The 24918-nt window shown below is 41.4% G+C and overlaps 1 protein-coding gene across 1 annotated transcript in view; it reads right to left on the reverse strand.

Moving 5' to 3' along the window:
* gfra4b (GDNF family receptor alpha 4b) overlaps window positions 1-24461 on the reverse strand; it is a 46207-nt gene extending 21746 nt beyond the window's left edge. Inside the window, exon 1 of the mRNA XM_037076088.1 lies at window positions 24207-24461. Coding sequence (XP_036931983.1) covers window positions 24207-24249 — 43 coding nt within the window. The 5' untranslated portion in view covers window positions 24250-24461. The remainder of the gene's footprint in view (window positions 1-24206) is intronic.
* Window positions 24462-24918: the final 457 nt, after the last annotated feature.

Raw genomic sequence — 24918 nt, forward strand, 5'->3', positions numbered from 1 at the left:
TCACCCAAACTGTGTTATGAAATTGTGTTTTTGTACATGTTATTTGTTTTTGCACAGTAATCCATGAGACCTGGTCCCCAGAAACCCTTCCTACTTTTTATACATCCATGTTAGCATCATAATAATCAAGAGATCTTTTACTGGGTGAAGGATTAGCATATGCATACTGTCATGAAAAGGCCATTATTTATGCCGCTGTTGTGCTTGGTTCTGGCACAAAGGTGAGATACAGAGAGAAACATGTGATTAAAACACTTAAACACCTATTTTTTTCTTCATGCGAGCTAATGTTTTAATGATGTTTGTAGCACTGAGTGTGTAGGATTAATTAGTTGCCAAAAAGGAAATGGCTACACAGAGGAACCTTAACTTGATTGCTGGCCTTTGCCCAACACTCCCACAAATAAGAAGGAAATGTTTACGGAACAGTAGCAGCGCTGCTTTAACAAAGTGATTAAGTGTTAACCTTCTGTCGGGTCTGATGTTGTGGCAAGGCCATAATACCTGCCAGCTGTGGCTGTCACTCAGGAGTCATTACAGGAGGGTGGAGGGGCCACACATTCCAATACGATGATTGATGGGCACTTTTACTGATGAGACTCTTTAACAGCGGAGCCCTCTGGGTTGCTCAGACACACAGCATGGCCTCGGTCCTTGAGACCCGTCTGTTGTGTTGTAATAAAGCAGAAGCAGCCGCAATGAGATGAGCTCACACATGAATCTTGAGCTCGTGGCTTTTTCGGCTGATTGCCTACCATTGCGATAAGGAGTTGCGACATGGCAATTTCCATAGTGTGTTGTTATTTGAAGGTAATAAATCTCTGGGCTTTTTTGTGTTTTTTTTTCAATTTTATGGGCCCATATGCACACTACACTGGTGATGTGCACAACAACTGCATCGGCTGTTTTTAGCAGTAAATTATTTGAATGTGTTGCATGGCCTTCACAAAGCACCCCTGCGTTAGATCTCAGTTTGATTTTGTGTCTCTGTTTGCCTTCCCTTGATCTGTAATTGGTGTCTGAAAGCACTATATGAAAGCATATCAGTGCAGGGGAAATTATCATTCACTTCCAGCCAACATTAAGACGACAAAAAGTGAAATGTGGGTCAGCAAGACCAGATGTTATCCTGTTGAGTTAGACTCCTGAGCAGAGGACTCTGTCAATCAGGCAGAACCCTTGGGACTCCAACAGTGATCTGCAGTAGCTCAGCTGCACAACTTCATTTGTGATTCACTGTTTTTAAAGCCTCCAATTAAAGGTCACCGAGGGATCAGAGACTCCCAAAGGCACGGCCTGCAGATCAAAAGGATCACACATCCCTGGTCAACACAGGCTGTAGAATAAAGTCAAGAATCGGTCACTGGCCACTGCTAAACAAGAGATTTCTCGTAAACTTGTCTATAACTGGTGCTTCAGTGGGTGACTATGATTGCAAAGGATATGTGAAAGTCATTCCTCTAGGATCGAGAACCTGGGCACCTATTTGCCATCTTCACAGCTGTCAGTCATGCTAACAACACTGTTAGTGAGAAAACGAAATTTACAGTCAGGCGCGGAGGTGTTGTGCTGTGAAGTCTTACATACATGCGAGGAATGCACACAGGAGAGGGTGACAGCGAGTCATTCTCCTCTCCTCATTAGCATGTCAGAGGAGTGATTCAAAACACAGCGTGTAGCCTCACATGGTGTTAGAGAAGCTATGAGTCTACTGCTAATCCAGCTGATAATTATTTTATTAGTCACAGCATTTTAAAGGTGTTTTTTGTAAAACTATGGCCAGAGTTCAAAGGTAGCTCCAAAAGTTAGAGTGGACAGAATAACTTGGCTGTCGACTCATTGAGTTGTTTCCTCGCATTCTGTTGATAATGTTGGTTCAATGAATACAATTCAGGCCATATCTTAAGAAAAAATGGCACTTTATTTGCACAGTATGAGCCTTATCTTATGCACGGAGCAAAGTGTCATTTTTCATGCCAAGTGCCCACGTTGTGTGAGTAGCAGATGTACTTGCGGCATGCTGGTCTTAAAATGAGGTGTGGTCAGGCGCCACAGACCTACAAAAGCCTGGTATAAAGTTAAAGGCGCAGTATTTTTCCTGCTGTTTAATTTTTTTTTCAGATAGATAGATAGATAGATAGATAGATAGATAGATAGATAGATAGATAGATAGATAGATAGATAGATTCACACACACATTCATACACTGATGGCAGAGGCTGCCATGCAAGGCGCCAACTGCAACTGTATCTTGCTCATGGACACTTCGACATAAAGCTAGGGGGAGCCGGGATTCAAACCAGTGACCTTCCAATTACTAGACGACCCACTCTACCCACTGAGCCAATAATAATATATCATAATAAACTTGACAGGGCAGAGGAAACTCTCAAAAGAAACATAAATTAAACCTTTTGCTTCTCAAATGATGTTAGACAGCTCTGATGGAGCTCGGGATTCATTAGGAGGACAGCTGCTTCACTCCAAACTGTTTCACTGTGGAACACGAACAATGTGTTATCCTCAGATCCTGACTGGTCCTGCCGGCGTGTTGGGAGACGCTTTGTGCCCAGATTGTGCATTGTTTAACAAGCAAAAGAAAGTTGGATATATCCTTAATGCACTTAGGCTGTGGACTTCAGACCATGCACCATAGATTGTTTAAATATGCATCCATAAGTGTTTTTGATTTTTAGTTCCTTTGAATGTGCATCTGTAATTAACGCATTTTAAAACACAAATGTAAATTATAAAAATAATACATGTTTATTTTCTCTTCAGATCTACTGGTAAACATTGTCCATGGCACTTACTTCTACAGCTTTCTCTTGTATTTACTGTTCGTTCTAAACAGCCTGGCTGAAACAGTTATCCATTATTATAGACAAAAACCCATTAAACCTGTCTGTCATGGTTTGGAGAACAAAAGCAATACTCTGAATGAAATAATCACAATTTTCTTTTTTTCAGTCACTTCAATTTGACTTCCACTGGCAATAAACCATAACAATGTCCTACTTAATTTCAGCCCCGATATTAATAGTTACTCAGTCAAACAAACTGCCTGGATTATAGGTTGTGGAGGGGGGGGGACAACTGAAGCTAAAGCATAATTGAATAAGTGGCTTCATTTGACACTTTGCTGTGTTACTGTAAATGTTATGGTAAAGAATTTGAAAATGTTCAGAGACACACTAACGAGCTGTGTTTTTTTTTTTTTCAGAATGACAATATTAACATGACGAGCTCTGCGGAAGCTCAAAATGAGACAAGTGCATGTCAAGTGCTTTAATACAAGCTTTACTCCAGTTGCTTTCATCCTTTATTTAGTTTTTACCGTCATAATTGTGGACTGTAATCAAAAACCTCCCCACTTCACTGCAGGTCAAACACAGCCTGCAACATTATAACAATGCCGAGCTTGAAAAACATTTTACAACACACTTTACCTTTCATGCAGTGTTATAATTCCTATCCCAACAAATAACACCTTTGGATGAAATAATTGACTAGGTAACATTGATCGCAGGAACTACGTAATAAGGTTGATATTGAACAGAATCCTCCTCTCAGTGGCAGAACCGGGCAGGGCTTTCATAACAATTCAGGGTTTTTCGTTAAATGTGTTTATTAGCCTTGAAAACGGCTCGAGCAGACCGCTGATGCTGCGCTTTACCGACCCGAAGCATCAGTGTTCAACTACGAGGGAACGAGACTCAATAATCAACTATCTTTCTCAAGAACTGCTTACGTCACCTTTATGTACAATTCAAATTGTGCTGAGAGGGAAGTATTTACACTGGACGTATTACCAGGGAGATTTAAATATAGGAATCATGTAACAAATACATCCTCATCACCGCTGACTGCCTACATATTTACTGCTGACACAGCCATCAACAGTCCATCTGAACAGAGGTGCGAAGACGGAGGAGTTATTTCTGGCACCTTCCGGTTCCAGAAGCAGAAATCCCATCTGTTTTCTTGTTGAGGACTCACAGTTGGAGCGCTTCAAGGCTTGGATGGACGCGTGACTCTCCTGGTTGAATCATTAGTTACAAAACACGAACAACAGTGTTTGAATATGTCTTTGATTAAATGTCAAAGCGCTGCATAACCTCGCCCGCAGTCACATTTTGATCTCCTTGGTCCTCATTCCACTTCTCAACCAAACCGGGCCTCAAATCCATCTCTGCTCTAACCGCTAAACAAAACAACTGATCGTGCCTTTGCTGCTTTAGCCTCAACCCCCTGAAAACAACCTCTCAAAAGAGCTGCTGAGTCTTTGGACTGTTTTACAGACTCGTTTTCAAAGACAAGCCTCCAGATCTCCGTTCATCTCTTTGTTTTGTCTTGATTTTTATTTCAATGTTCATTAATATGTGTGTGTGTGTGTGTGTGTGTGTGTGTGTGTGTGTGTGTGTGTGTGTGTGTGTGTGTGTGTCTGTGTGTGTGTGTGTGTATGAAACATCTTCCTACCTGTGTGCATACAAGTGTAATATTAGTGCTTTTTTTTTTCGGTAAGAAACATCCAATCAGACCTTGAATTTCTGTTACAGTGTGTGCAACACTAGTGGAGGGCAAAAGCTAAAAAACTGACAAAAGGAAACAATAAAGCAACATAAATTAATTCAGTTTCATATTCTGGGTCCATTTTTTAAAAAAAAACTGAGCAACCTCTGTGCTGTGTTTTATTTCGAACTGCAAGCATTTAGAATTTACTCTAATGACCGACGGTCCTTCAGAATAACAGCAGTCACAGCTCGTACTAAAGCCAACTTCAATGTCAAACAGACAAAAAAATAAGCATGAAATAGCTGCAGACCATCAAATCAGCCTTTACATTATCAGACTCCTGTGTTTCTGCGATTAGCACTGAAGGTACTCGACTTGGATGCTACATCCGTGATCTGGCTTCTCTCTCAGCGAAGGAAATGTACAAAATCAGCTATTAAATGTCACAGAACCAACTGTTGGACAAAAGAGACAGCGGCAAACAGAAAGCATGCAAGTGTAGGCGAGAGAGAGAGAGACGGGGGAGCGTTCATGTGGAAGAAAATGAGGTGAAACAGACACTTCACATTTCTTTGATAATTATTAAATGTGTTTCAGTGTAATTTATGGTTCAGCAGTGAAGTGTATGGAACTACACGGCAGACTGGAGTCTCTGCCAACTGTGACAACCACAGATTAACGTGTGACAGCTGTCGCCGCCTCACTTGAGTGGGTGTGACGCACATTAAGGCGACGCATGTGCATCACCTGTATGGAAAAGATTTTAATGACTGCGAGGAACAATAATGGAGAAAAAAGACAAAAGAAGTAAGTAAGAAAGTTAAATTAAGAGGGATATTTAACTCTAATTTTCCATTCTGATATATTTCAGTTGAGATTATACTAATCGAACTATTCACCAACATCAGGATACCTGGTGTTATTTTACAGTTTGGTATATTAACATTTGTATGATCATCACATAGAATGTTTTTTCTCACTTTCCTTTGTCCCTGAATACAGAGACTTTCAAGGCTGGTTCATACTGAATGTAATGTCACACAACAGCCTGTTCAAGGATTCCTGCCGTGTTAATCTGTTTAAAAGAGAATATATATGATATATATTGGAATACTTTACTTGCTTGATTTATAAAAAAAAAATGTATTTATGTAAAATCTCACTGATAGTCAAAGGAATGTTAGCTGTTAAAGGGAAAGTTACGGTTAGGAACTAACCAGGTACTCCAGCTTCCTCCCACAACCCAAATTGTCCCGAGGTGTGAATGTTGTTCACTGTGATCCTGAAAATGATAATTGGTTTCAGATAATAGACTGATGGAAGTCCAGCTGTGCAGCACCATGACATGAATGTATCTTCATTCAAGCCAGCTCAGCTTTCAGATTTGTACTCGCTGTAAAGGCTGTGTGAAAGCTCCGGGTCATTTTATACCCAGGAAGTCGAACTTTTTTAGCTTCATGCACCACTGAGCAACATTTATTGGAATGAACTGGACGCTGCATCCAGATTTTCCTTCATAAATCCGCACTAATCTTGAACATGAGGTTAGCGAACTAAGCCTGCTAATGTCAGCTCAGCAGTGCCATTAGTAGATGCATGCTTCCTTCTGCGTGATGATATGGTTGATGGCTGTAATTCGGTAGAAAAGAAGTAGTTCTGTCATAAAACTGCACAGAACAAGGTTATCTTGAGTAACCACATCATGATTTCTAGAAAGAGACATTGCCGTTGATGTTTTACAAATGTATTTTTTGGGGCGCTCTGAGCATCACAAGCTGAGTGTCGTCAATTAAATTTTAATTTAAATGCAAATGCAGACCATTCTACAAAGCTTCACAACTCACATCGAAACAGTCAAGATGGATAAATGACACGACAGGTAAGATGTTTTTTTGGGGGGGTGATTTGGTCATGAAGTTAACCTTCACTGGAGAAATAAAGCACATAAGATGCATAACCTGAGAATAGAATCACTAAGAATTTTTCTGAATTCACAATATTCACACTTGAAAATGTCAAGCTGACTTCAGCGGTGCCATTTCCCAAAAGGTTGCTCTGTTATAATTTCGTAACACGAAATACCATAAAATAATGTGTCCAAATTGGTTTCATCAAGAGACTTGCAGACGCGCTGTGGATAAGCTTCTGATTGTAATTAGTCCATGAAGTTCAGCGTAATCCTCCATCTTGTCCCTCTGCATAACCTTTCAAACAGCGTTCTGCGGAGGAGATTCTTCGGACAGGGTATTAATCCTCAAACGACCTTTGTTTCTTTCTTTCCTTGTGGCCTTGTAATGACTTGAAGAGAGCAACATCAGCTTTTACATGACCTTTTGTTTTGCACAACATAACCATATGTTGTTTCTGTAACCCCAGACAGGTGTTCCGCCCAGGTTCGAAGGGCATGTATAAAAGTACTGAGGCAGGTAATCTCAGCCAGCAGCTTGTTCTGCAAACCTTGCCTTCCTCCTCCTCTTCCTCCCTCAACCTGGCTCAAAAAGCGCCCTTCCGTTCTTGCAGGAAAGTGTGATCCTGTAAGAGATATCAAGCTCGAGTCTCATTATGATGCAGACCATGAGAACCGCGGGGCAATGGATCAACATCCCAAAAGCAATAACAATGCTGCCAAAAAACTGAAAGTGCAGACGTCTCTGCTTCTCTTTCTACTGGAAATCTTTTCACCATTAATGAGCAGGTCATTTTGCCGAAGAAACGCATGAGATCACAGCCCGAGAGCCTTTATAACATCAAATCTGTCTAAACTAGCGAGCAGCAGGTCTTATTATTCTACACTCAACTTATTCAGCCATCAAACAGCATGAACATCTAATATAATACCCCGAATGTTAGTTCTCATCAATGATTTTGTTTTAACAATTGATCGAACAGGTGGTTTCTTAAGTGATGAACCCCCGAGAACTAAACCCTACTATGAAGTTCCCTTTAATGCTAAAATAAAACAATGTGTGCAGCCGTAAAACACAATAATAAAACTGGAATGGGATTCAGTAGAGAGTATACCCCCGCCAAGTATCAGAAAATACATTTATGGTGTTTATTCTGGGCCGAGACACATCCTCCATCCAAAAGTTGTAATATTAGAGATTCTAGTCCCCGTTCATTTTGTGAAACCGAATGGGACCGTGGTAACAGAAAGTGTGGTTAATTGCTACAACAGAGAATATAACAGAAAATCAAATTTTTATGCTCGCTGTGGCTGTTCCTTCTTGTTCCTTTACTCCAAAATAGCAGTGACTTCTAAACGAAGAAAACAGTGCTAAAGTCGAAAGCCAATCACTATGTATGATAATCTGATACTGGATCCAAAGACGGCACCAGTTCGACGTGTCCTGTCAGCAGCTTTATAGTTTTACTTTAAACATGGAGAAAATATTTTTTGGGGAGGCACAGGAGGATTTTCTTTTTGCTGCAATACCACAAGTGGCCACCGGGCAAAACTAAAAGCAAGTCTTTCTTTCTTTCCCATGACTTTTTTCACAATAAATCATCTTGTGATTCGTCTGTGTAGCAGCAGCAACAGTGGGATGTTCCATTTGCATTGGTAGTAATTTAACACAGCAGTAATACAGAATACAGAGTAAAGAGAGTGAACACTGAGGCTTATACCAAAGAGATTAAATTACGTTGGATTACAAAGCATCGTTTCCCCGTAAATCCCTCGCGCAAGTGTGAAAACAATCTTTATTCAGTGCAGAAATGTCTGACTGCCATGAAAAATTTAAACTCTGCATGAATAAAACATGCAAAAAAATGCATATATACACATAATCATATACTGTATATATATAATCAAATGGGCTTCGATTTCATTAAATATTAAAGATTATAGTGCCATGTTTTTTGTAACATGTACTGTACATGTTCTATCATACTAACCACTGTGGAGATATATTTATCTTTACACAGTACCACAGAAAATAACTTCCGAGCCCATTGCGGTTTTGCTGCTTCTTATCACAGCAGCAGTGTTGAATCTCCCGGGATGTGTGTGGCAGAGATTCAATGGACCCTAATACGGAGCGATTCTTCTCCAGGGGCATATCCATGGGAATGTGGCTCTGGTTTCACAGTTATCACTCACAGAGAGCTGTCAAACGCTTAGTGGCATTCACTTGATCCAATTAATTAGGGCCTAACAAGGCATGGAGTGGGAAGGGATTTGGATCTACAGGGTGGTGACAGAGTCAAAGGCCGCTACAAACGAGGCCAGCGTCTCGTCACACACTGGCCATTAATGAGACGTGTGCTGAACTGCTCTTTCCAAGAAAGTTGTGGGCGTAGAACACGCTCACTGCATATTTCCCTCAAAATACAGAATCAATAATGTTAATCTAAAAGGTTCTAGCAAACGTTAACATAACCAAACCAACCCTGACACTGAACAAACATTCAATAACTTCCAGGGACGCTGTACGAGTCTCACTGAGCTCAACGTGAGACGGGGATCTTCTGTGCACACAATTTGCAATTTGTTGGCTGCGTCGCTCCCTGTGTCTGAAATAATTAATCCAGTTTTGGTGAGCGGAGGTGGCATGCTCTCCTGCATGGAGCAGATGTTGTAAATCCACTGCAGCTCACACAGACAGGTGCCCTCCAGCCGGTTCCTGTCTGCTGCCTTGGTAATGGCGTGCTTCCTTTCCTTTGCACACACTGGAGGAGTCGAGCAGCACTTGGCCCAGCCTCTATCATCTCCACAGCACAAGGTTACACAGGAGAACATCAGTCGACTCATTATTTCAGCATGCTGCTTCGTTGAACTGAACTGAATTTCCAGGGTACCTTTCACTGATCGGATGAATCAGCTCCTTGTAATAACATACTGTATATTCAGCTCTGTCGTCAATTCAAAGAGACTTTTATTATCTTCTAGTGTTGAGAATAACAAGGTACTTTCTCACACTCAATGAGAAAATCTGTCCATCTCCATCGACTGAATCTTTGCTGCAGCTCAGCATCTGTGACTTGGTTGTACATTACAGTTAGCATACTGCATATTGTATGTTTGTGGGTATGAATTCTTGGCATTGTGGACTGTAGTCTTGCGTGCACAATCCAATATCACCATGTTAGTGTTGTTCCTGGACCATCCTTCCACCCACCAATCTCACTTTTGTAATGCTGTAGATTTCCCACTACGAGGACAGAGTGGAAAAACACTCACACGGGAGAAGTTATCCTTTCAAACATGGTTTACATGCCACGTTCAGCATGGACGTCGTTTTTTTTCTAAGAGGTTGATGTTTCGACAGCAACATGCAGATAGCAGAGGGAAGCAGAGTGCTGCCAACACTCTACACCAAACTAAAGTATGTGGATGGAGGTGCAACTAATGGTTATTTTTGGCAGCCAGTTACCTCTTCAGAGGTCTGACAGTCCCCATTTTGTACTCGCTCAGATTACCAGCTGCCTAAATATGCCTGATCAAGATCCATGCATTATTCCCGCAGAAATTTACGAGAACCTCAAAAGAAAATCATATCTCGCAATTTTAAAGACAGTAAGAAAGGAATTCCAACATCTGTCCCTTTTTCTGGATCTGCTCCAAAAATTAACAGGGTCTATTCTGGGCTGAGACACATCCGCTGTTCAGGTTTTGTGGAAATCCATTCAGTAGTTTTTGTGAATGCCTGCCTACAAACCAACAAACGGACACAGGGGAAAACATCGAGCTAACTGGCAGAGGTAATTCAATTTTCTCCCAGAGCTCAAAGTCACATCTTCTTGTTGCCACTGCTTGTTTTATCTCTCTGAAAGTTTAAACTTCTGAATGATTCAATTCTTTTTCTTCTGACATTTGGAAAAGAAACAAATCCTTAAAACTAAGAATCTGGAACTTGAGACTGTTTTACTGATAAATGACTTAAATGGTTGATTAAATTAACAAAAGAGCTGCTGAATACATTTCTGTCAATTAGTTCAGTGAATTTGAAGGATAATCTTTTCAACTATGACAATGAAAATGGAAACAAAGTGGGTTTTTTTGCGACAATCTTTTGTTATATAAACCTTGATTAAAGGCCTCTTGTGGTGTAACATCACACGAGTCTCACATGTTTAAACACGTGACTGAACACTTCGAGGTGTTTTATTAATTAAAGTGCAGCTTCACTCAAAACTTTGACCAGGAATTACTCTCTGATCTATATCGATCTACATTTAAACCTTTTATTAATCGTATTAGGACCAAACCAGTAGCCTTCCACTCAGCAGCAGTGACTCATCCATCCGTCTACCGCTGTGAACAAGCAGGAAACACTCTGGATAGGTCAGCATACACACAGCGCAGGCACATTTAGTTTCCAGTACACTTGTCCTGTACTTTTTGGGGATTTTCAGACCTCTTGTCAGTGCTCATCAATAAACCAGTGTACCGTGTATGCAGAACTGCAACTAAATCACAAAAATCAAACCACAGTCATACACAGTGTTGTGCTGTGGTGACCACAGATATTGAACCTGATGTATGAGTTGTGTGAATTATCTTGTGAATATTACAAATATACTTTTGCAATTTACTTTATTTCAGCATGTTTTAAAGTTTGAATGACGTCAGGGAGCCTCCACATCGCTCCAACATACATTCACTCAACCCACAAAGACGTAAAGGCTCTGAATACTTGTCGTTCAGATGTGGTAAACAAGATTAGGCTGTATTTTTTCCACTCAGACTACAGTATTAACAGCAATCCTGTTGGGACACAGGGCCGTTGCTGCCAGTTTCTGATCTTGCTGCCATTTTTTAAAAACATTTATTTACGGTATTTCATATTTCCTGGTGTAGACAATAATTCAATTCACATCGTGCAAACAAGCCATTCCAGTCATTCCGTTTTATTGTGGCTGCGATGAAGCCACAAACTGATTTCACTGATTTGATTAACTGAAGAGCTCCTCCTAGGCATAAAGATAGCGAATAAATTTCATTGAAAAAGTGCGTGGTGCCATAGCTCAGCTGGTACATGGTCTAGTCTGGGAACGCTGATAAGAAACTATTCCATTTGCTGGCTGAACTGCAGCGTAATTCACTTGCCTCTGCATGTAAACAAACAATGAAACAGTAATTAAATACTATAAAGTTTGAGGCTGCACTTATTTTAATTAAATAATAGCAGTAATACAGCATATAGAGCGTATGCACGACTGCAGATATAAGAAAGTTCAGTTCGGTGAGCTCGTTCATCCTGCCTGTCAGAAAACTCGTGTTGGGACCACGATGATACGAGGCTGCGGCATCCATCATACGCAAGCTTCGTCCTCCGAGCTTCTTTTCTGGCGTTGAGCTTAGTTTATAAACTTCTTTTCTCCTTTTTGTCCCACACTGCTTAAAGGGACATTTCACCCAAGGGTTCCCTCTTACTTGTAACACTATTGATCCATCAAGATTGTTTCAGTGTGAGTGGACAAGTTTCAGAGATATCAGTCGGTAACATTTTTTTAAAAAAGTCAACCATGAGTCCGGCTAACGTAGCTTTGTTACATTAAGTACATTACATAACTGACATAACATGTGTAACATGGGCAATGTTTGTTACAAGTTACAAGTAATATAGTTTTTTTCAGCCAAACCAAGACCTAACCAAGTTGTTTTCTTTCCTAAAACTCAACCAAAAAACTATGGTGATCATTTTGAGGTTCACTGAAAATTGACCTGCTCAGTCGTTCACGTGTGAGGATGTATTGTGATTACTCAAAATAATCATTGTTAATTGTTGGTTTAATGAAGAAGAATTTATTTTTCGTGTTACTGCACGGACGAATGCGTTCGTCGTGATCTTAACACAGCTAACTAAGCTCCTGATCTTCTGGCTCAGCTGAAGCGGATGCCATTCATGTTAACATCCAGCGCTGTTACGAACACAAACCCCTCGTCCATGAGGTCACGTTTTCATTCTGCATGGATGCAGAGTACAGTGTGATAGAAAGAGAACACTGAATATTTTTGTGGCACTGTGAGCAGCCGTGCGGCTTCTCGTTCCATTTTCGGGAGCTCACACCAGAACAATCCAGACGGATGAAAAGTGCTGCAGGTGAGAGGAAAAAACGTGCGTTTTATTTCTGTGGCACAGTTTCCCTTTGAATACCTGCTGGGCACAAATACTTTGAGTGAGAGACTTTTTTTTTTACAGGGTCCAACAGATCCTTGAAACATTATGACATTCATAATGCTTGAATTTATGCATTTTGTGACAGACTGAAATTCTCAGTGTTTATACAATTATTAACCTTGATCCTTGTTTTGATATCATGCTTTGTTGGTTCCTTGACTGTGAGGAAATTAATACTGGAAAGTTAAAAAAAAAGTCCTTGAAAATAATGTCTAAGAAGGTGTGGGGACTTATTTTTATCTAAGCAGTAAGTTTTGCTGTAACTGCAGGAGATACTTCTACACGGAGCTGCCTGAATGCTGACCACACTGTGTGATACAGCAGCTCTTCATCGCAGGAAAAAAAAAAAAGAAAGTAAAAGGAATGAATATCAGCAGCTGTCATTTCTATGTGGAGGGAGAAAAAAATAACCCTAGAACAGATGACTGGTTCATCTAAAAGTCACTTCACTGCCTGAACTCTGTGGTTATTAATGCCAGCAAGTCAAAGAGGAAACAGATACTCACTATATTAATCAAAAAAGAAGTTCAAATTTGACGCAGGGTTATTACATCGCCGTGAGAGAGAGCGAGAGCCTTATTTACGCTTTTAAAACAGCCAACGTCTGCTCGTCTTTAAGAGGATTACTTCTCTGAGTGTCACCAAAGTCTGCAAGGAAACTGCAGTGTTGTTACCAGCTTACTGCTGATGTCACACCTGTGTTTGAGTAGAAAAAAAAAAAAAAGTGAAAATCATCAGTATCAACATCAGTAAATCAACTTCTGCCAATCAGAAGCCGTATCTGTAATGAAAATACTCATTTCACACTCAGCTAACTGCAGGGAGGAGGCCAAAGGGGAAAAAAAACAAAAACGTCCTTGGACCTTTTGTCGCATGTACTCTTCTAAGATTTGCTTCCATCCATCTTCATGAAACTTCACTCACCCCAAATAGATTCAGCAGTGTCCCAGAAATGCAACAAGAAGGCAGGAAGCGGAGCCTAAGCCCTCCATTTGAAATCGTGTCACAATGAGGCTGTGCCTACTCGTCTGGAACAGTCTTTCTCTCTGGATAACCACCGACAGACTCCGAGTTAATGAGCCTCTGTTTGGCCCATAGAGGCCATTGTATGGCTATAACCTCCGAGCCATTTTTTGAATTTCCTAACAGGTCTAATGGAGAGGGAGACGCTGCTTTTAGCCCGATCAGGAGCCCTACTTACTCCAGCGCCCCATCATTATCACCTTCTATCTCCAGACTTTTTTCAGATTTCAATCAGAGTTTCCTGCAGATTAAAAATAAACTCTGTCAGCCGTCACTTCAGCTCCGGACAACGACCGCAGATGCTTTTGACAGTTGCAGTCGATTCGTAGTGCTGTCTCACTTTTTGAACATAACCTACGAGCGTAATAGAGGACATCGTCTTACAGGTAGCAAGAGAATCAGAGCTGAGATCTGAGATACTGACCTGAAAGATGATAAGTGAGGGGAATGTTGTGGCAGACAAAGGGAAGCGGGGGGCCGGGTGAAAGCAGATACTGCAGCTCATTGAGATTATAGAGTACAGCGTGTCCACGTCCGTCCCAGATGTAAAATCCTGAAGCTTCTCCAAGCCAACCGAACAGCGGTAATTTTATGAGTGTGTTCCTTATTCCACCGAAACCACAGCATTTCATCCAATTATGCAACTGGTGGACCGACTGCTCGCTCAGCAGTTTCACGGAAAACACTCAAATCGAACAAAACAAAGTGTACGGTCAGACGGATTGATTTACAACCACCAAGAGTCACGAGTTTTCTTCCTCCAAAAGACAAACCATCTAACCGTGAGCCAGACTGTGTTTCTCCAGCTCCAACCACAGCAGGGGAGTCTGTTTCTTTTGCCAAAACCTTTGTCAGTGTTCGCCGTTGCGCGACCATCGATCAAAGTTAATGATTTTACTCTAAACCGCTTCGGTCCGAGCGTTTAAACACATTTGGAGGAAGATGTTAAGTTGTTGCTTTTTTTTAAATATGTATGACATTTAATACGTCCACAGTAGCTTACGTTGTCATTGTACTCACATTATCTCTGCATCGGTCCAAGTCTTGATATAAAATGTCAATTTCACCGGTATCAGAATGTGTCTACATGCTGAATTGTCTGAAAGGATCTTTGTGCCTCGTACATCCTTTATTCACTAAGATGCTCCGATCAGAATCTGTTTCTGGTTCCCTTTGTGTTAAAGGACGTTGAGATAAAAGCTTCTGCATGTGAAAAAGTTACATGTAAACAAGATTTGATCTTCATGTCACAACTTTTTGTTTTCTCGTCTTAAAGCAGATTTTCTGTATCACTGTTCCTTTATTTAGAGATTCATCCTGTTTCTTCTTCCTGTGTGTATATTTGTGAATCTCTTGTTCCTTTTTGTTTTGTTATTTAATCTCTGTTTGTTTTCTTGTCTGTGTTGTCGTCATTGTGTTATATTGTGTCCTGTTCTGTAAGCTGAGGGGCGATCATTACATCTGCCCGCTACATTGACTCCAGGCTCAAATGTACTTTTATTCGCTGGCGTTTGAGTCCAAACGATGCGGCCGACTGTTGACCTGCGTCTGTGACGTGCGTTGTGTGCGTGGGTCGTTTGTAAATCTGCTTCATGAATAAACTTGACTTGTTTTGTCTTCCATTAGTTTTCTTTGGGAACGACACGATGACACACAAACACTGAGACGACACAAAGCGCCCGACCTACTAACCAGACAGTTCACCTCAAGTTATGTTTAACCAAATCTCTGATCAAGGAGTTGACAGACATGTTGCATTGTGGGTAATGTGGGCATCAGGTTGTAACAAGAAGGAGCGCATGAAATAAAAACATGAGATGATACCTCTGGTTCTGCTGCATTGATCCTTGGAAGTAAACAAAAACTGCATCAGGAGTTGCAGAGTTTTATAGAAGAACAATACTCAGTCACTGTTTTCTCCATGATATTAAGGAAGTTGAGTTTGGGACAGTTCATGATAAGATAAAGCTTTGATTTATTAAAAGGGTTTAATGCAGAAAAATATGAATGTAACATCAATGAGGATTATGTAAATACGAGTCTTCAAAGCTGACCCTCAAGCTTTTGTCCCTTTGCTTTATTTCACAGGACGGGAGGCGACTGAAACAAGCAGTGAACTCATCACTGACATATCGTCACCTAAAAAAAAGTTCTCATAAAACTGCACATTCATCAGTGAGAGACAATATTTAAAAGTTGTGTTTCTGGATATCTGCTTCATGTGTGCGCTCGGTTTCTGCTCTGGTTTGGTCTCCAGCAGCAGCTGATGGAAACACCTGATGCTTCAGCTGCTCGATGCTCCGCTATGTTCACCAGCTAGTCTCTTGTTTGGTGTTGGCAGGTAGCATTCAGTGAGCTTTTATAGCTTATCCTTAAAAATAGCTCTCTGTTACGTCTGGGAACAGAACTAATGAGGCTGAGAGGGAACCAAAACCACGAAGAGGTGAAAATGAACAGAAAGGTCCAAAAATAGAAGCAGCTTCCTGAACTCAAATTGTGTTTGTTAGAGGTGCTCTTTGGATGGAGACATAAAGAAAACTTTAATTTAAATGCTTTTACTGTCACATTGTGCTCATGTTGGACCTTAAAAGAGTTTGCTTTTGTTTACCAGAGCGTGCCGAGACAATAGAGCTTTTTAATTGGTTAAAGAAGACTTTTACAGAGCAGGTGACAGGATAAAATATTGGCAATTAATGCTCATGCAAACCACTGGCAACAGGCTACATACTGTCTTGGCACATCACATTACCTTCATTACCTCGACTTTCACGTCTGGTTTTGCAGGTGACGCGGCTGCAAAGCCGAGGACTGCAGACCGACTCTGCATTTCAACGTGAGTGTGAAGCGGCTGGATATTTTTAAGCTGACCGAGGGACTCTTTCTGGCGGTGTTTTTTATGAGAAGACGTGTGTGCTCTCCAGATGTGTTCGTGGCCACCAAGACAGGTATTTTAAGCCAAAACGTGATCCTTTCTAAACCTGACCAGAGCATAGGAATGGCATTGAGGGAAAATTGAAAACTGAACCTAAAGCAGCGTAAAGCTGCAACATATCTGTGGTTTTGCAGAAACATACAGTATTTATTCTGGTGACTGTGTTGGAGTGAGATGACCTGTAGTGTTACATTCAGCTGCAGTGTAGGGCAGTAATATCTGTGGGCTTACTGGATCCAGTCTACATGTAAAAAATATCGACCGCAGCAGCTTTAAGTACCTAATAAAAATGTCAATACGTGAAGGAAAGTCAGCCTCATAATCTAAATGAGTTGTTAAATGCATAATTTGTAACTGCTGTGCGAAAATACGCGAACAGAATCGCTTAAATACAGACAGTTGGACACAGGGATGAAAATGTGTACAGACAAGGTTTTTACAGCTTTTGACTATAATTCCAAATTAGGGTTTATCCTGTTTTTTTTTTGGCAAACTAAGCCACTAAGCCTCTTATAGGCCACGAATATCAATGCAAGATGGACAGGAGTCGGCTTCTGTGTCTCCCCATGGCTTGTTGTCGGTCATATTGCCCTCAATCACGTAAATCTCGGAATTGTAAACACATTCAGTAATGAGTTAACGGTGATATAACTGTAGGCACTCAACTACAATAATAGATTAGGGCTTTAAACTCAGACTCATTTATTCTTCACCCACATACATCACGTCCAATCAATGCCCCGGCTTTGGCTGTAACCCTCCTGCAGCCGGCTCTGACGCTTGCCCTCCTTCTTTTTCAGCCTTTTTTTCCTCCAAACTTTATGTACTGGTTGAAGTTATAATAGTTCAATATTGTAGGCAGATGATTACGTGATAAATTGAATACTGTCACCATTAAAGGTCAGAGCTATCAGACTGACTGACACCGGATGAATGGCAGTGTGCCAGCTCCACGGCACATTTTAGAAACCTCGCTAATTAAACACAAAGGCAACTTTAAGCGCTCTGACAAAAGGCTGGGGAACAGACGCTGCCCACAGGAAAAAGTATAACAGCCATTGTGTCTGGAAAGCTTTTAAGCCTCGAGCTCCGCCAGCGAGTGAATGTTACTCATATATATCGATAGGGTTTAGATGGAAAACTCATATCCTCTATAGAGTTTGACTTCCTGTAGACCGCGAGGCAAATGAGAGGCTACAACCGTCTCCTGAGGACAAATAATCAGTTATTTTAAAAGTGAGGTGAACATCAGGACGGGTGCATTAAGTCACGACTGCAGCCACGGTGTTTGTTCTTCGTCCCCTCAGATTCACACTTGAAGGCCATTTTAAACTAATGAACGTGAACCCTGCTGTTACAGCTCCGTCTGTATCTGCTGTATTGGCTGATTTTGCAAATATGGTGCCTGAATGTCTGTTGGCTGAGACGTTACAAGAAATCTCAGAGGTCCATGTCCGTATCAAACATCTCAGTTAAATGTCCCTCATAGTACATGTTGTGTCTTTGTCCTAGTTTTACTTTACGGCGGTTTTGTTTACACCCATTTGTTTATCTGTTTGTTGGTTTGTCAGCAGGTTTACATATAAACTACTGAACAGACTTCCATGAAACATGGACGGAGGATGTGTCTCGGCCCCACAACAGATCCCATTAACATTAATTTTAGTAAGTGTGGATCTGGACAAATGGACAGATTCAGGATTTTTTTATGGGCTTGTTTCCTAATTTCACAAAGAGGGACTGAAGGAGAGGAAATGGAAGAGCACAGTTGGGGTGCTGTTTCAGTTTCTTGAAGACGTGTCACCTCTCATCCAATCGGCTTCTTCATTTCTAACTAACTGGAGGGGAGTCACAAGCTTTTAAACACTGTGTGGGAGTGTCCTTACATGGTGTGGGAGTGTCCTTACATGGTGTGGGAGTGTCCTTACATGGTGTGGGAGTGTCCTTACGGAGTCATTAGGGCCACTTGTGGGCTGTCAGTAGCCCCTTTTAAATAGAAATGGTGGCACATTTGCAGCAAGTTAAAGGCTGCAATGTGCCGCTTTGTCTTTCTAAAAGGAGGTGTAATATTCCTTCTTTTCCAAAAAGCCGCCACTGATGTAGCCGTAAACATGTGACGTCACTTGAATCACAAAGTTTGGTGTGAACATTGAAGCAGGTCGAATTTGTCTTCAAAGTAAGAGCTTTACATTGCACCCCACTGGAGTTTAGAACTTGGCTGTTAGCGGGGGGGCTTTTAATTTGAAAGCAGCGACTGTTAGTAGCTTGCCGCTACAGCGACAAGCGGACAGTGAAGACAGCTACAGAGACCGAGGAGACGCTGCATCTCCTGGATCTCAGCAGCTGTCCAGTTGCTCATCTTGACGTCCGTGGATGAAGTGATGGACTGACTGCTGTGATCAGCTGTTTCCTGGTTTTAAAACTCGACACCTCCACCCGTCTTACGCAATTGCCGGCATGTCGACGGCTCGGATTTACATAGCAGTGGAGGTGGAAACACAAATTGGCGGACCAAAACAGACCACCAATATACCGTCTTCTGTCTAAATCCTAAAGACTGTCGTTCCAGTTTGACACAGATGGATTCAACTGCCCATAACACTGTCTTAAATTGCTCTTGTACCTTATTGTACTTTTTTTTATACACATTCTATTGACTTATTTTTACCTTTCCATTTACTTTCTTCTTTTCTTGTGCTGCTGCAACAATCAAATCCCTCCACTGTGGATCAATAAAGGCTTATCTTGTCTTACCTTAAACATTCATTTATACAGTTTCCACGTAAAGCAGCTGAAATTAATACAGTCAAATACAACAACCCTTCAATAAATTCCCCTTTTAATGAAGCTTATAATGTTCAGTTTTTGTTGAAATCTGCTTGTTCAACTTTATGGCCATTTTGGAGTTTGCGGCGCTGCTGAATCCTGCTGGCGATTCAGATATTTGGTTTATCCTCTTTGATATAAACTGCCAGCTGAGAGTACTTAGAAAGTTTATTGTCCATATTTGTTGATTTCACTGCTTGTACCAATAAATGTGCAATCATAGAGAGAGCATACTTTATTTATTGTGTTTGGCTGAACACTTTACTTTTGAGTAAAATGCTCCCGAGGCGAAATGTGAAAAATTAATTTGAAAACGTGCAAGTGGTACCAGATTTTTTTTATTTATTCTTTTAGTTTCACTTCATTCATTTGCAGATAGCAAAACAGATGTGGACGGTAATGAGGTCTGGATGAGGGATGCATTTTCCCTTCGATCAGTACAAACAAATTTAGTCTGTTAGATGACAGCTCCTTAGAAATAAACAAAGTTAAATGTCAGTTCTTCTCGTGGAACTCATTAAGAAAACCAACGAGTCCATAAATCAAACGTGCTATAAAAAAAAAAAAAAAATGCTTTCACCAAAAAGAAAAACTGTTTATTATTATGACTGTTGAGAGTCAGTTAGTGCATCAGCTTCCCATTAGGTGACAGAATACGTTTTAAAAATGCTATAAAATTACGTCACAATCGCACAATAATGAATATATTGAATCTCCAAAGCTGAGATGCTGTAAAAACATCTTCTTTAGTGGTGACGTGTGTGAAGCTGAACACATGTTTAACCCCAGTGAGTGTGAAGGTTATAAAAGTCTTCCGGTGTTTATGTGGTATCGAAGTCTACAGACATTTTACTGGTATTGCCGTGGCCGACCTGTTCGCCCCACACGAAGGAAGCCTGAGCGTGTGTGATGGGCTGTATGTTGGCCACGGGTGCTAACCTGCCTCAAATGAGATTCATGACAAATCCCCTACAAGAGGCCAGCCAATATGCTAGGTAATAGGATGCTTGGCAGTACTTATCTGTCTCCATTAAAGGCCCAGGTCATATCCCCACAATGTCAAAACCATTAAATCAAAAAATATGGCATGATGGTGGGCTGAGACTGGTCGGCTGTGGGGAGCGAGAAGGCCGCTCCGACTGAGGAAGGAGGCTAAAAATAGTGAATCTTACGCAGCTAAAATAAAAAGACCCAAGTCAGCAGAATAAATGTCGGCAATGTGTGTTTCTGCAAACCATGGATATGCTTATGATCTGTTAGGACTGAGGCACCAAAAAAACGGTCGGAGGTGTCCTTTAACTTCTCGTTTAAAAACAGCCGTTGCTGTCACCCACTTTAACGGGTTTTGTTCCCAGTAACACAGCTTGAGGATTTCCCGATTTCTGGTCAAATACCCCCGATTTTGTCGACACAGACACAGTTGGGGATGTTCTGACTTCTAAAATATCAGTTTTTTTGTTTCCATGGCTGGAAATTGTCCTGAGGTCTCTTTAAAAAATGTCCAGTGTTGAAGCGCAGTCTTGAACTACACAGTCTCTGACTTGCCCTCTCGTTTGCGACTCACTGAAGACTAATTTTAAAAGCGACAACGATCAAAAAATACTTCATCAGAAGAAATAAGAGCAGTTTTTTTGCTGTGCTTGTTTCAGTGCAGCCTCGGCCCGTCTGGTTGCCATCAGAGAGATCACCTCCTACACTCTCTGTTTGACCCATTAATGTTAAATTCAACGTCGATGCCCCTTTTTACCACGTCAACTTATTCTTATCCAACCTAAAGAAAAGAAAAAAGACTTACGCTGCACATTTGTGCCTAATTCTACGTAATGCTGAGCCTCCGTGCGGATCTGTCACGCCAAGCCGTGGTGCACATTTATCATGCAGATAAGATCAGAGCTCGGACATTCAACCACTTGGCTGGGATTCATTTTTATTTTTCATAACAGCGGAGGCCAAAGTGATTCAGTTTGATCTTCACAGCTCGTCTGAATGCTTAAGATGACCCTTCTGCTACGTTCATGTCTTCTTCAGGAACCCGCAGAACTCGACTGACCATCATCGCTGCTCGAGGTTCTCGTCTCAGCTCAGACCGACATGCCAGAGAGTCCAATATGTCACATGAGCAAGCTTTTAATAAACCGGTTGTTTTATCCTGATTGAACACGATTGCTTATGATTTTTCACGGCATCGACTGTTCGATGCGGTGAAAATGTCAGAAAATAGCAAAATAAATACCAAAGTTGACGTCTTTTAAATGTCTCCTTTCGTCTGATTGGCGGACAAAAAACAAACAATTCGAACATATTCCATTCAACAGTCTCATAATGAGAAGGAAAAAGAACATTTTCCTGTCAACCAGCTGATTGATCATTAATGATTTTTACAATTAATCTGCAATTTCCCAGAATTCAATGTGACGTCTTCAGAGTGCTTCTTATTCCTGACCAACAGTCCAAAACCCAAAGAAACAGATCTTCATCAAACTAAATGGACAAAATCAACAAACTGACCTCAAGAACAATTTCAAACTGTTTTACTCTGTTTATGTGGCGGACCCTGCCACATCTCTACGTTATTTTCCCTTGAGAACAGCTCTTTTACTCGGTTATGGAGAAATAAATCTCAGGGTCAATGGAACGTATTAATTTCCATTAATTATTCATTGAAAAAAGTATGTAGATGACTCAGTGGTGGCCTCCACTGACCAGCAGCTAAAAGTAAATAAAATGATCAATCATCTGATTTTGTATCATTACCTTAACGATAAATATTAAAATTTTGAATTTCTTCTCTAAAACTTCTTAGTTCCTCATCAAGAAGCTGCAAACAAATTAGTTGGAAATGAGATTTTCTTTCAATCATCTTGTCAGTAAGTCATCGTTGCGGCTCTGATTTGGATGGAAACATGATAAATTTGAGCATCAGCGTTGATAACAAGACCTCAAAAAAGCTTAAATATGACAAAAAGTAATACTTTTATTCATATTGGGCTTCAACAGAGCTTTCACAAAGCGCTCTGACAGACAAAGTCAAAGCAGGAAACACAGGACATGTCAGTGATACTCGATAAGGAGCCAAACAATCCACCAGATTTACTGTCATTCATTCCCATATATAAACTTGGTCTGGCTCTGTTTTTCGAAAAGTTAATAGAGCACAAATAACAGCACAGAAACTCTGCGCTGTTCCAACATGATTTCAGCCGGCAAGGACAGGCAACAAAAGCCAAAGAAATAATCCAACAATGCCAAACCCCTTAATGACCACTCGTCCCAGCTGAGAAATACCTTCTGCTGGTGTTTGCTTTAAGAGCTCTTCCTGGAAAATGGTGGTGGTGATTTTGAGGCCCTCTCTGTGTGTGTGTGTGTGTGTGTGTGTGTGTGTGTGTGTGTGTGTGTGTGTTGGCTCGCAGGTATCCGGAGCAGTAAGCCTTTAGAAATCACAGAAACTGCCCCGAATGCCACATAGGATGGATTGAGTCATCCGAACAGGCCGGAGTTTGTGACCTTTTGCAGTTCGGTCTCGGCTAATTGATTCAGGCAGATGGCTTAACAGGCTGGAATCAGCATCAGCACCTCACAACAACAACAACAACAACAAAAAACTCATCTTATCTGCCATTTATCCTACTTTTTTTTTTTTTTTTTTTTAAATTTCCTCCATCTGAATACGAAGGTTTGCAATAAGCTACACAGGAACGAGTCGTTTTCAGGCATATGGCTGGAGCGCACGCAGCAGAGTGTCCCCGTCTGTTTCTAATTACCAGCCAAATAAATGTGTGACCGTTGGATGTCATTACAGGGAGACGAGCTGATTCACAGAGCAAACTGCGTTCTTCTCTTTCCACTCAGCATTTCCAACTGCATTCCTCCCTCTAATGAAGAGCTCCAAAGAGGACATTAATAATGAATAAAGACAGGTAAGATATGATGCATGTTTTTTGTTGTTGTTGAGCAGGATGAGCTGCAGCCAATTAAAACCAGGATCATTACCTCTGGTGTCCTGGCCATCACCTGGTTGTTTAATGACATTAGTTACAGTTAGCAGCAGCAGCAGCAGCAGCAGCCTGAACTGGGATTGACACATTTTGTGTTTTAGTGACACAGAGACACTTCGAGGCAAACAACAACACGCACTTCTCTTCTCTCTCAAGACTGTGGATTGTTGCCACGAAAATCAATATTCCAGCTTGGTTCAATTACATGGAGAGCTGCGAGCTCAGTGACACACACTGCAATGACTGATGTAGTGCTGGGGATGGCCACTCTGGGAGGGTGGGTTCACTAGAATGAGGAATCAGGCCACTGAAAAAACTTTGGATACATAAAGTGGGTAAATATGCATGAAAACAGTAAATTCATGTAAATATATGATGACAGATATCGTGATGCCAGCAGTGCTCAAATACATGAATGTGGACATTATACCGATAGGAGGCCAAAATAATCACACACACACACACACACACACACACACACACACACACACACACACACTGACCTCTGGAGAAAAGGGACGGTTTTACACGCGCACACACGCGCACATGTAAGCACGTGCGTGTGCACAAAGCTCATTTTTGCACAGCACGCTGCACACTGATGAGAAACCCGCGTCAATCATACCGTTAAGTAATTAAGTTTATGCAAATGCAATTGTTTTCATTTTTATTTGATTTTTTTTTTTTTTTTTACATTTAAAAATGATCTGATCAGTCCAGACGGAGCAGGCTGGATTATCTTAATCCTTACTAACATCTCATATCTGATAGATTCAAGCCGTCACTTACCCAAAGTTATGAGATGGAAGAGATAAACTCCCCACAGATCCATCTCTGTGTGAACGGAGAGGCTCGGATAACGCGTCGGACCTTCACGTACAGCTTTAGTACTGACTACACTGCGAGCTGATATCCAGAGGAGATCATCACCATCAGCAGCAGCACGGGGAGAATAATCTCTTCAACAACAGCAAAAAGACAAACAAAAATCCCTTAAATCTTCCTGCTGCTGTCTTTGATTTTTCTTTACAATCCCATCAGTTTCCTCCAGGAAAACGGCGTTTGCGCAGAGCCGGAGCCATGCGTAATGCTGCGAGTCAAAGTTGCTCCTGTGCGCTGCTGCTGCTGCTGCTGCTGCTGCTGCGCGGTCCGGAGCTGAGAGAGGGGAGCCTTCTGTTGCGCGTCGAGGTGGTCGCACAAGTCCTTGAGTCCACTGCTGGAGAGATGCTGAGTGCTGCCGGGTAGAACCACTGCCAAGAGGAGGGGAGGGAGGGAGGGAGGGAGGGAGCAGCGGGACATGAAACAGCCTGGTTACACGACACGAGGTGAACTAACGTATCACCACTAAAGACCTGCAGGGACTCCCAGCGTTACCCTGCTGTGTGGTATCCGGATTGTTACACCATGCCACCCATAAAATACAGTGTATCATACATAACATCAGAATAGTTTTCTTTATTTCATACTGTATGTGGGTGTTTTGATCACCTGCCTTTTCAAA

The sequence above is a fragment of the Acanthopagrus latus genome, chromosome 18, assembly GCF_904848185.1.
Source record: "Acanthopagrus latus isolate v.2019 chromosome 18, fAcaLat1.1, whole genome shotgun sequence".
Classification (NCBI taxonomy): Eukaryota; Metazoa; Chordata; class Actinopteri; order Spariformes; family Sparidae; genus Acanthopagrus; species Acanthopagrus latus.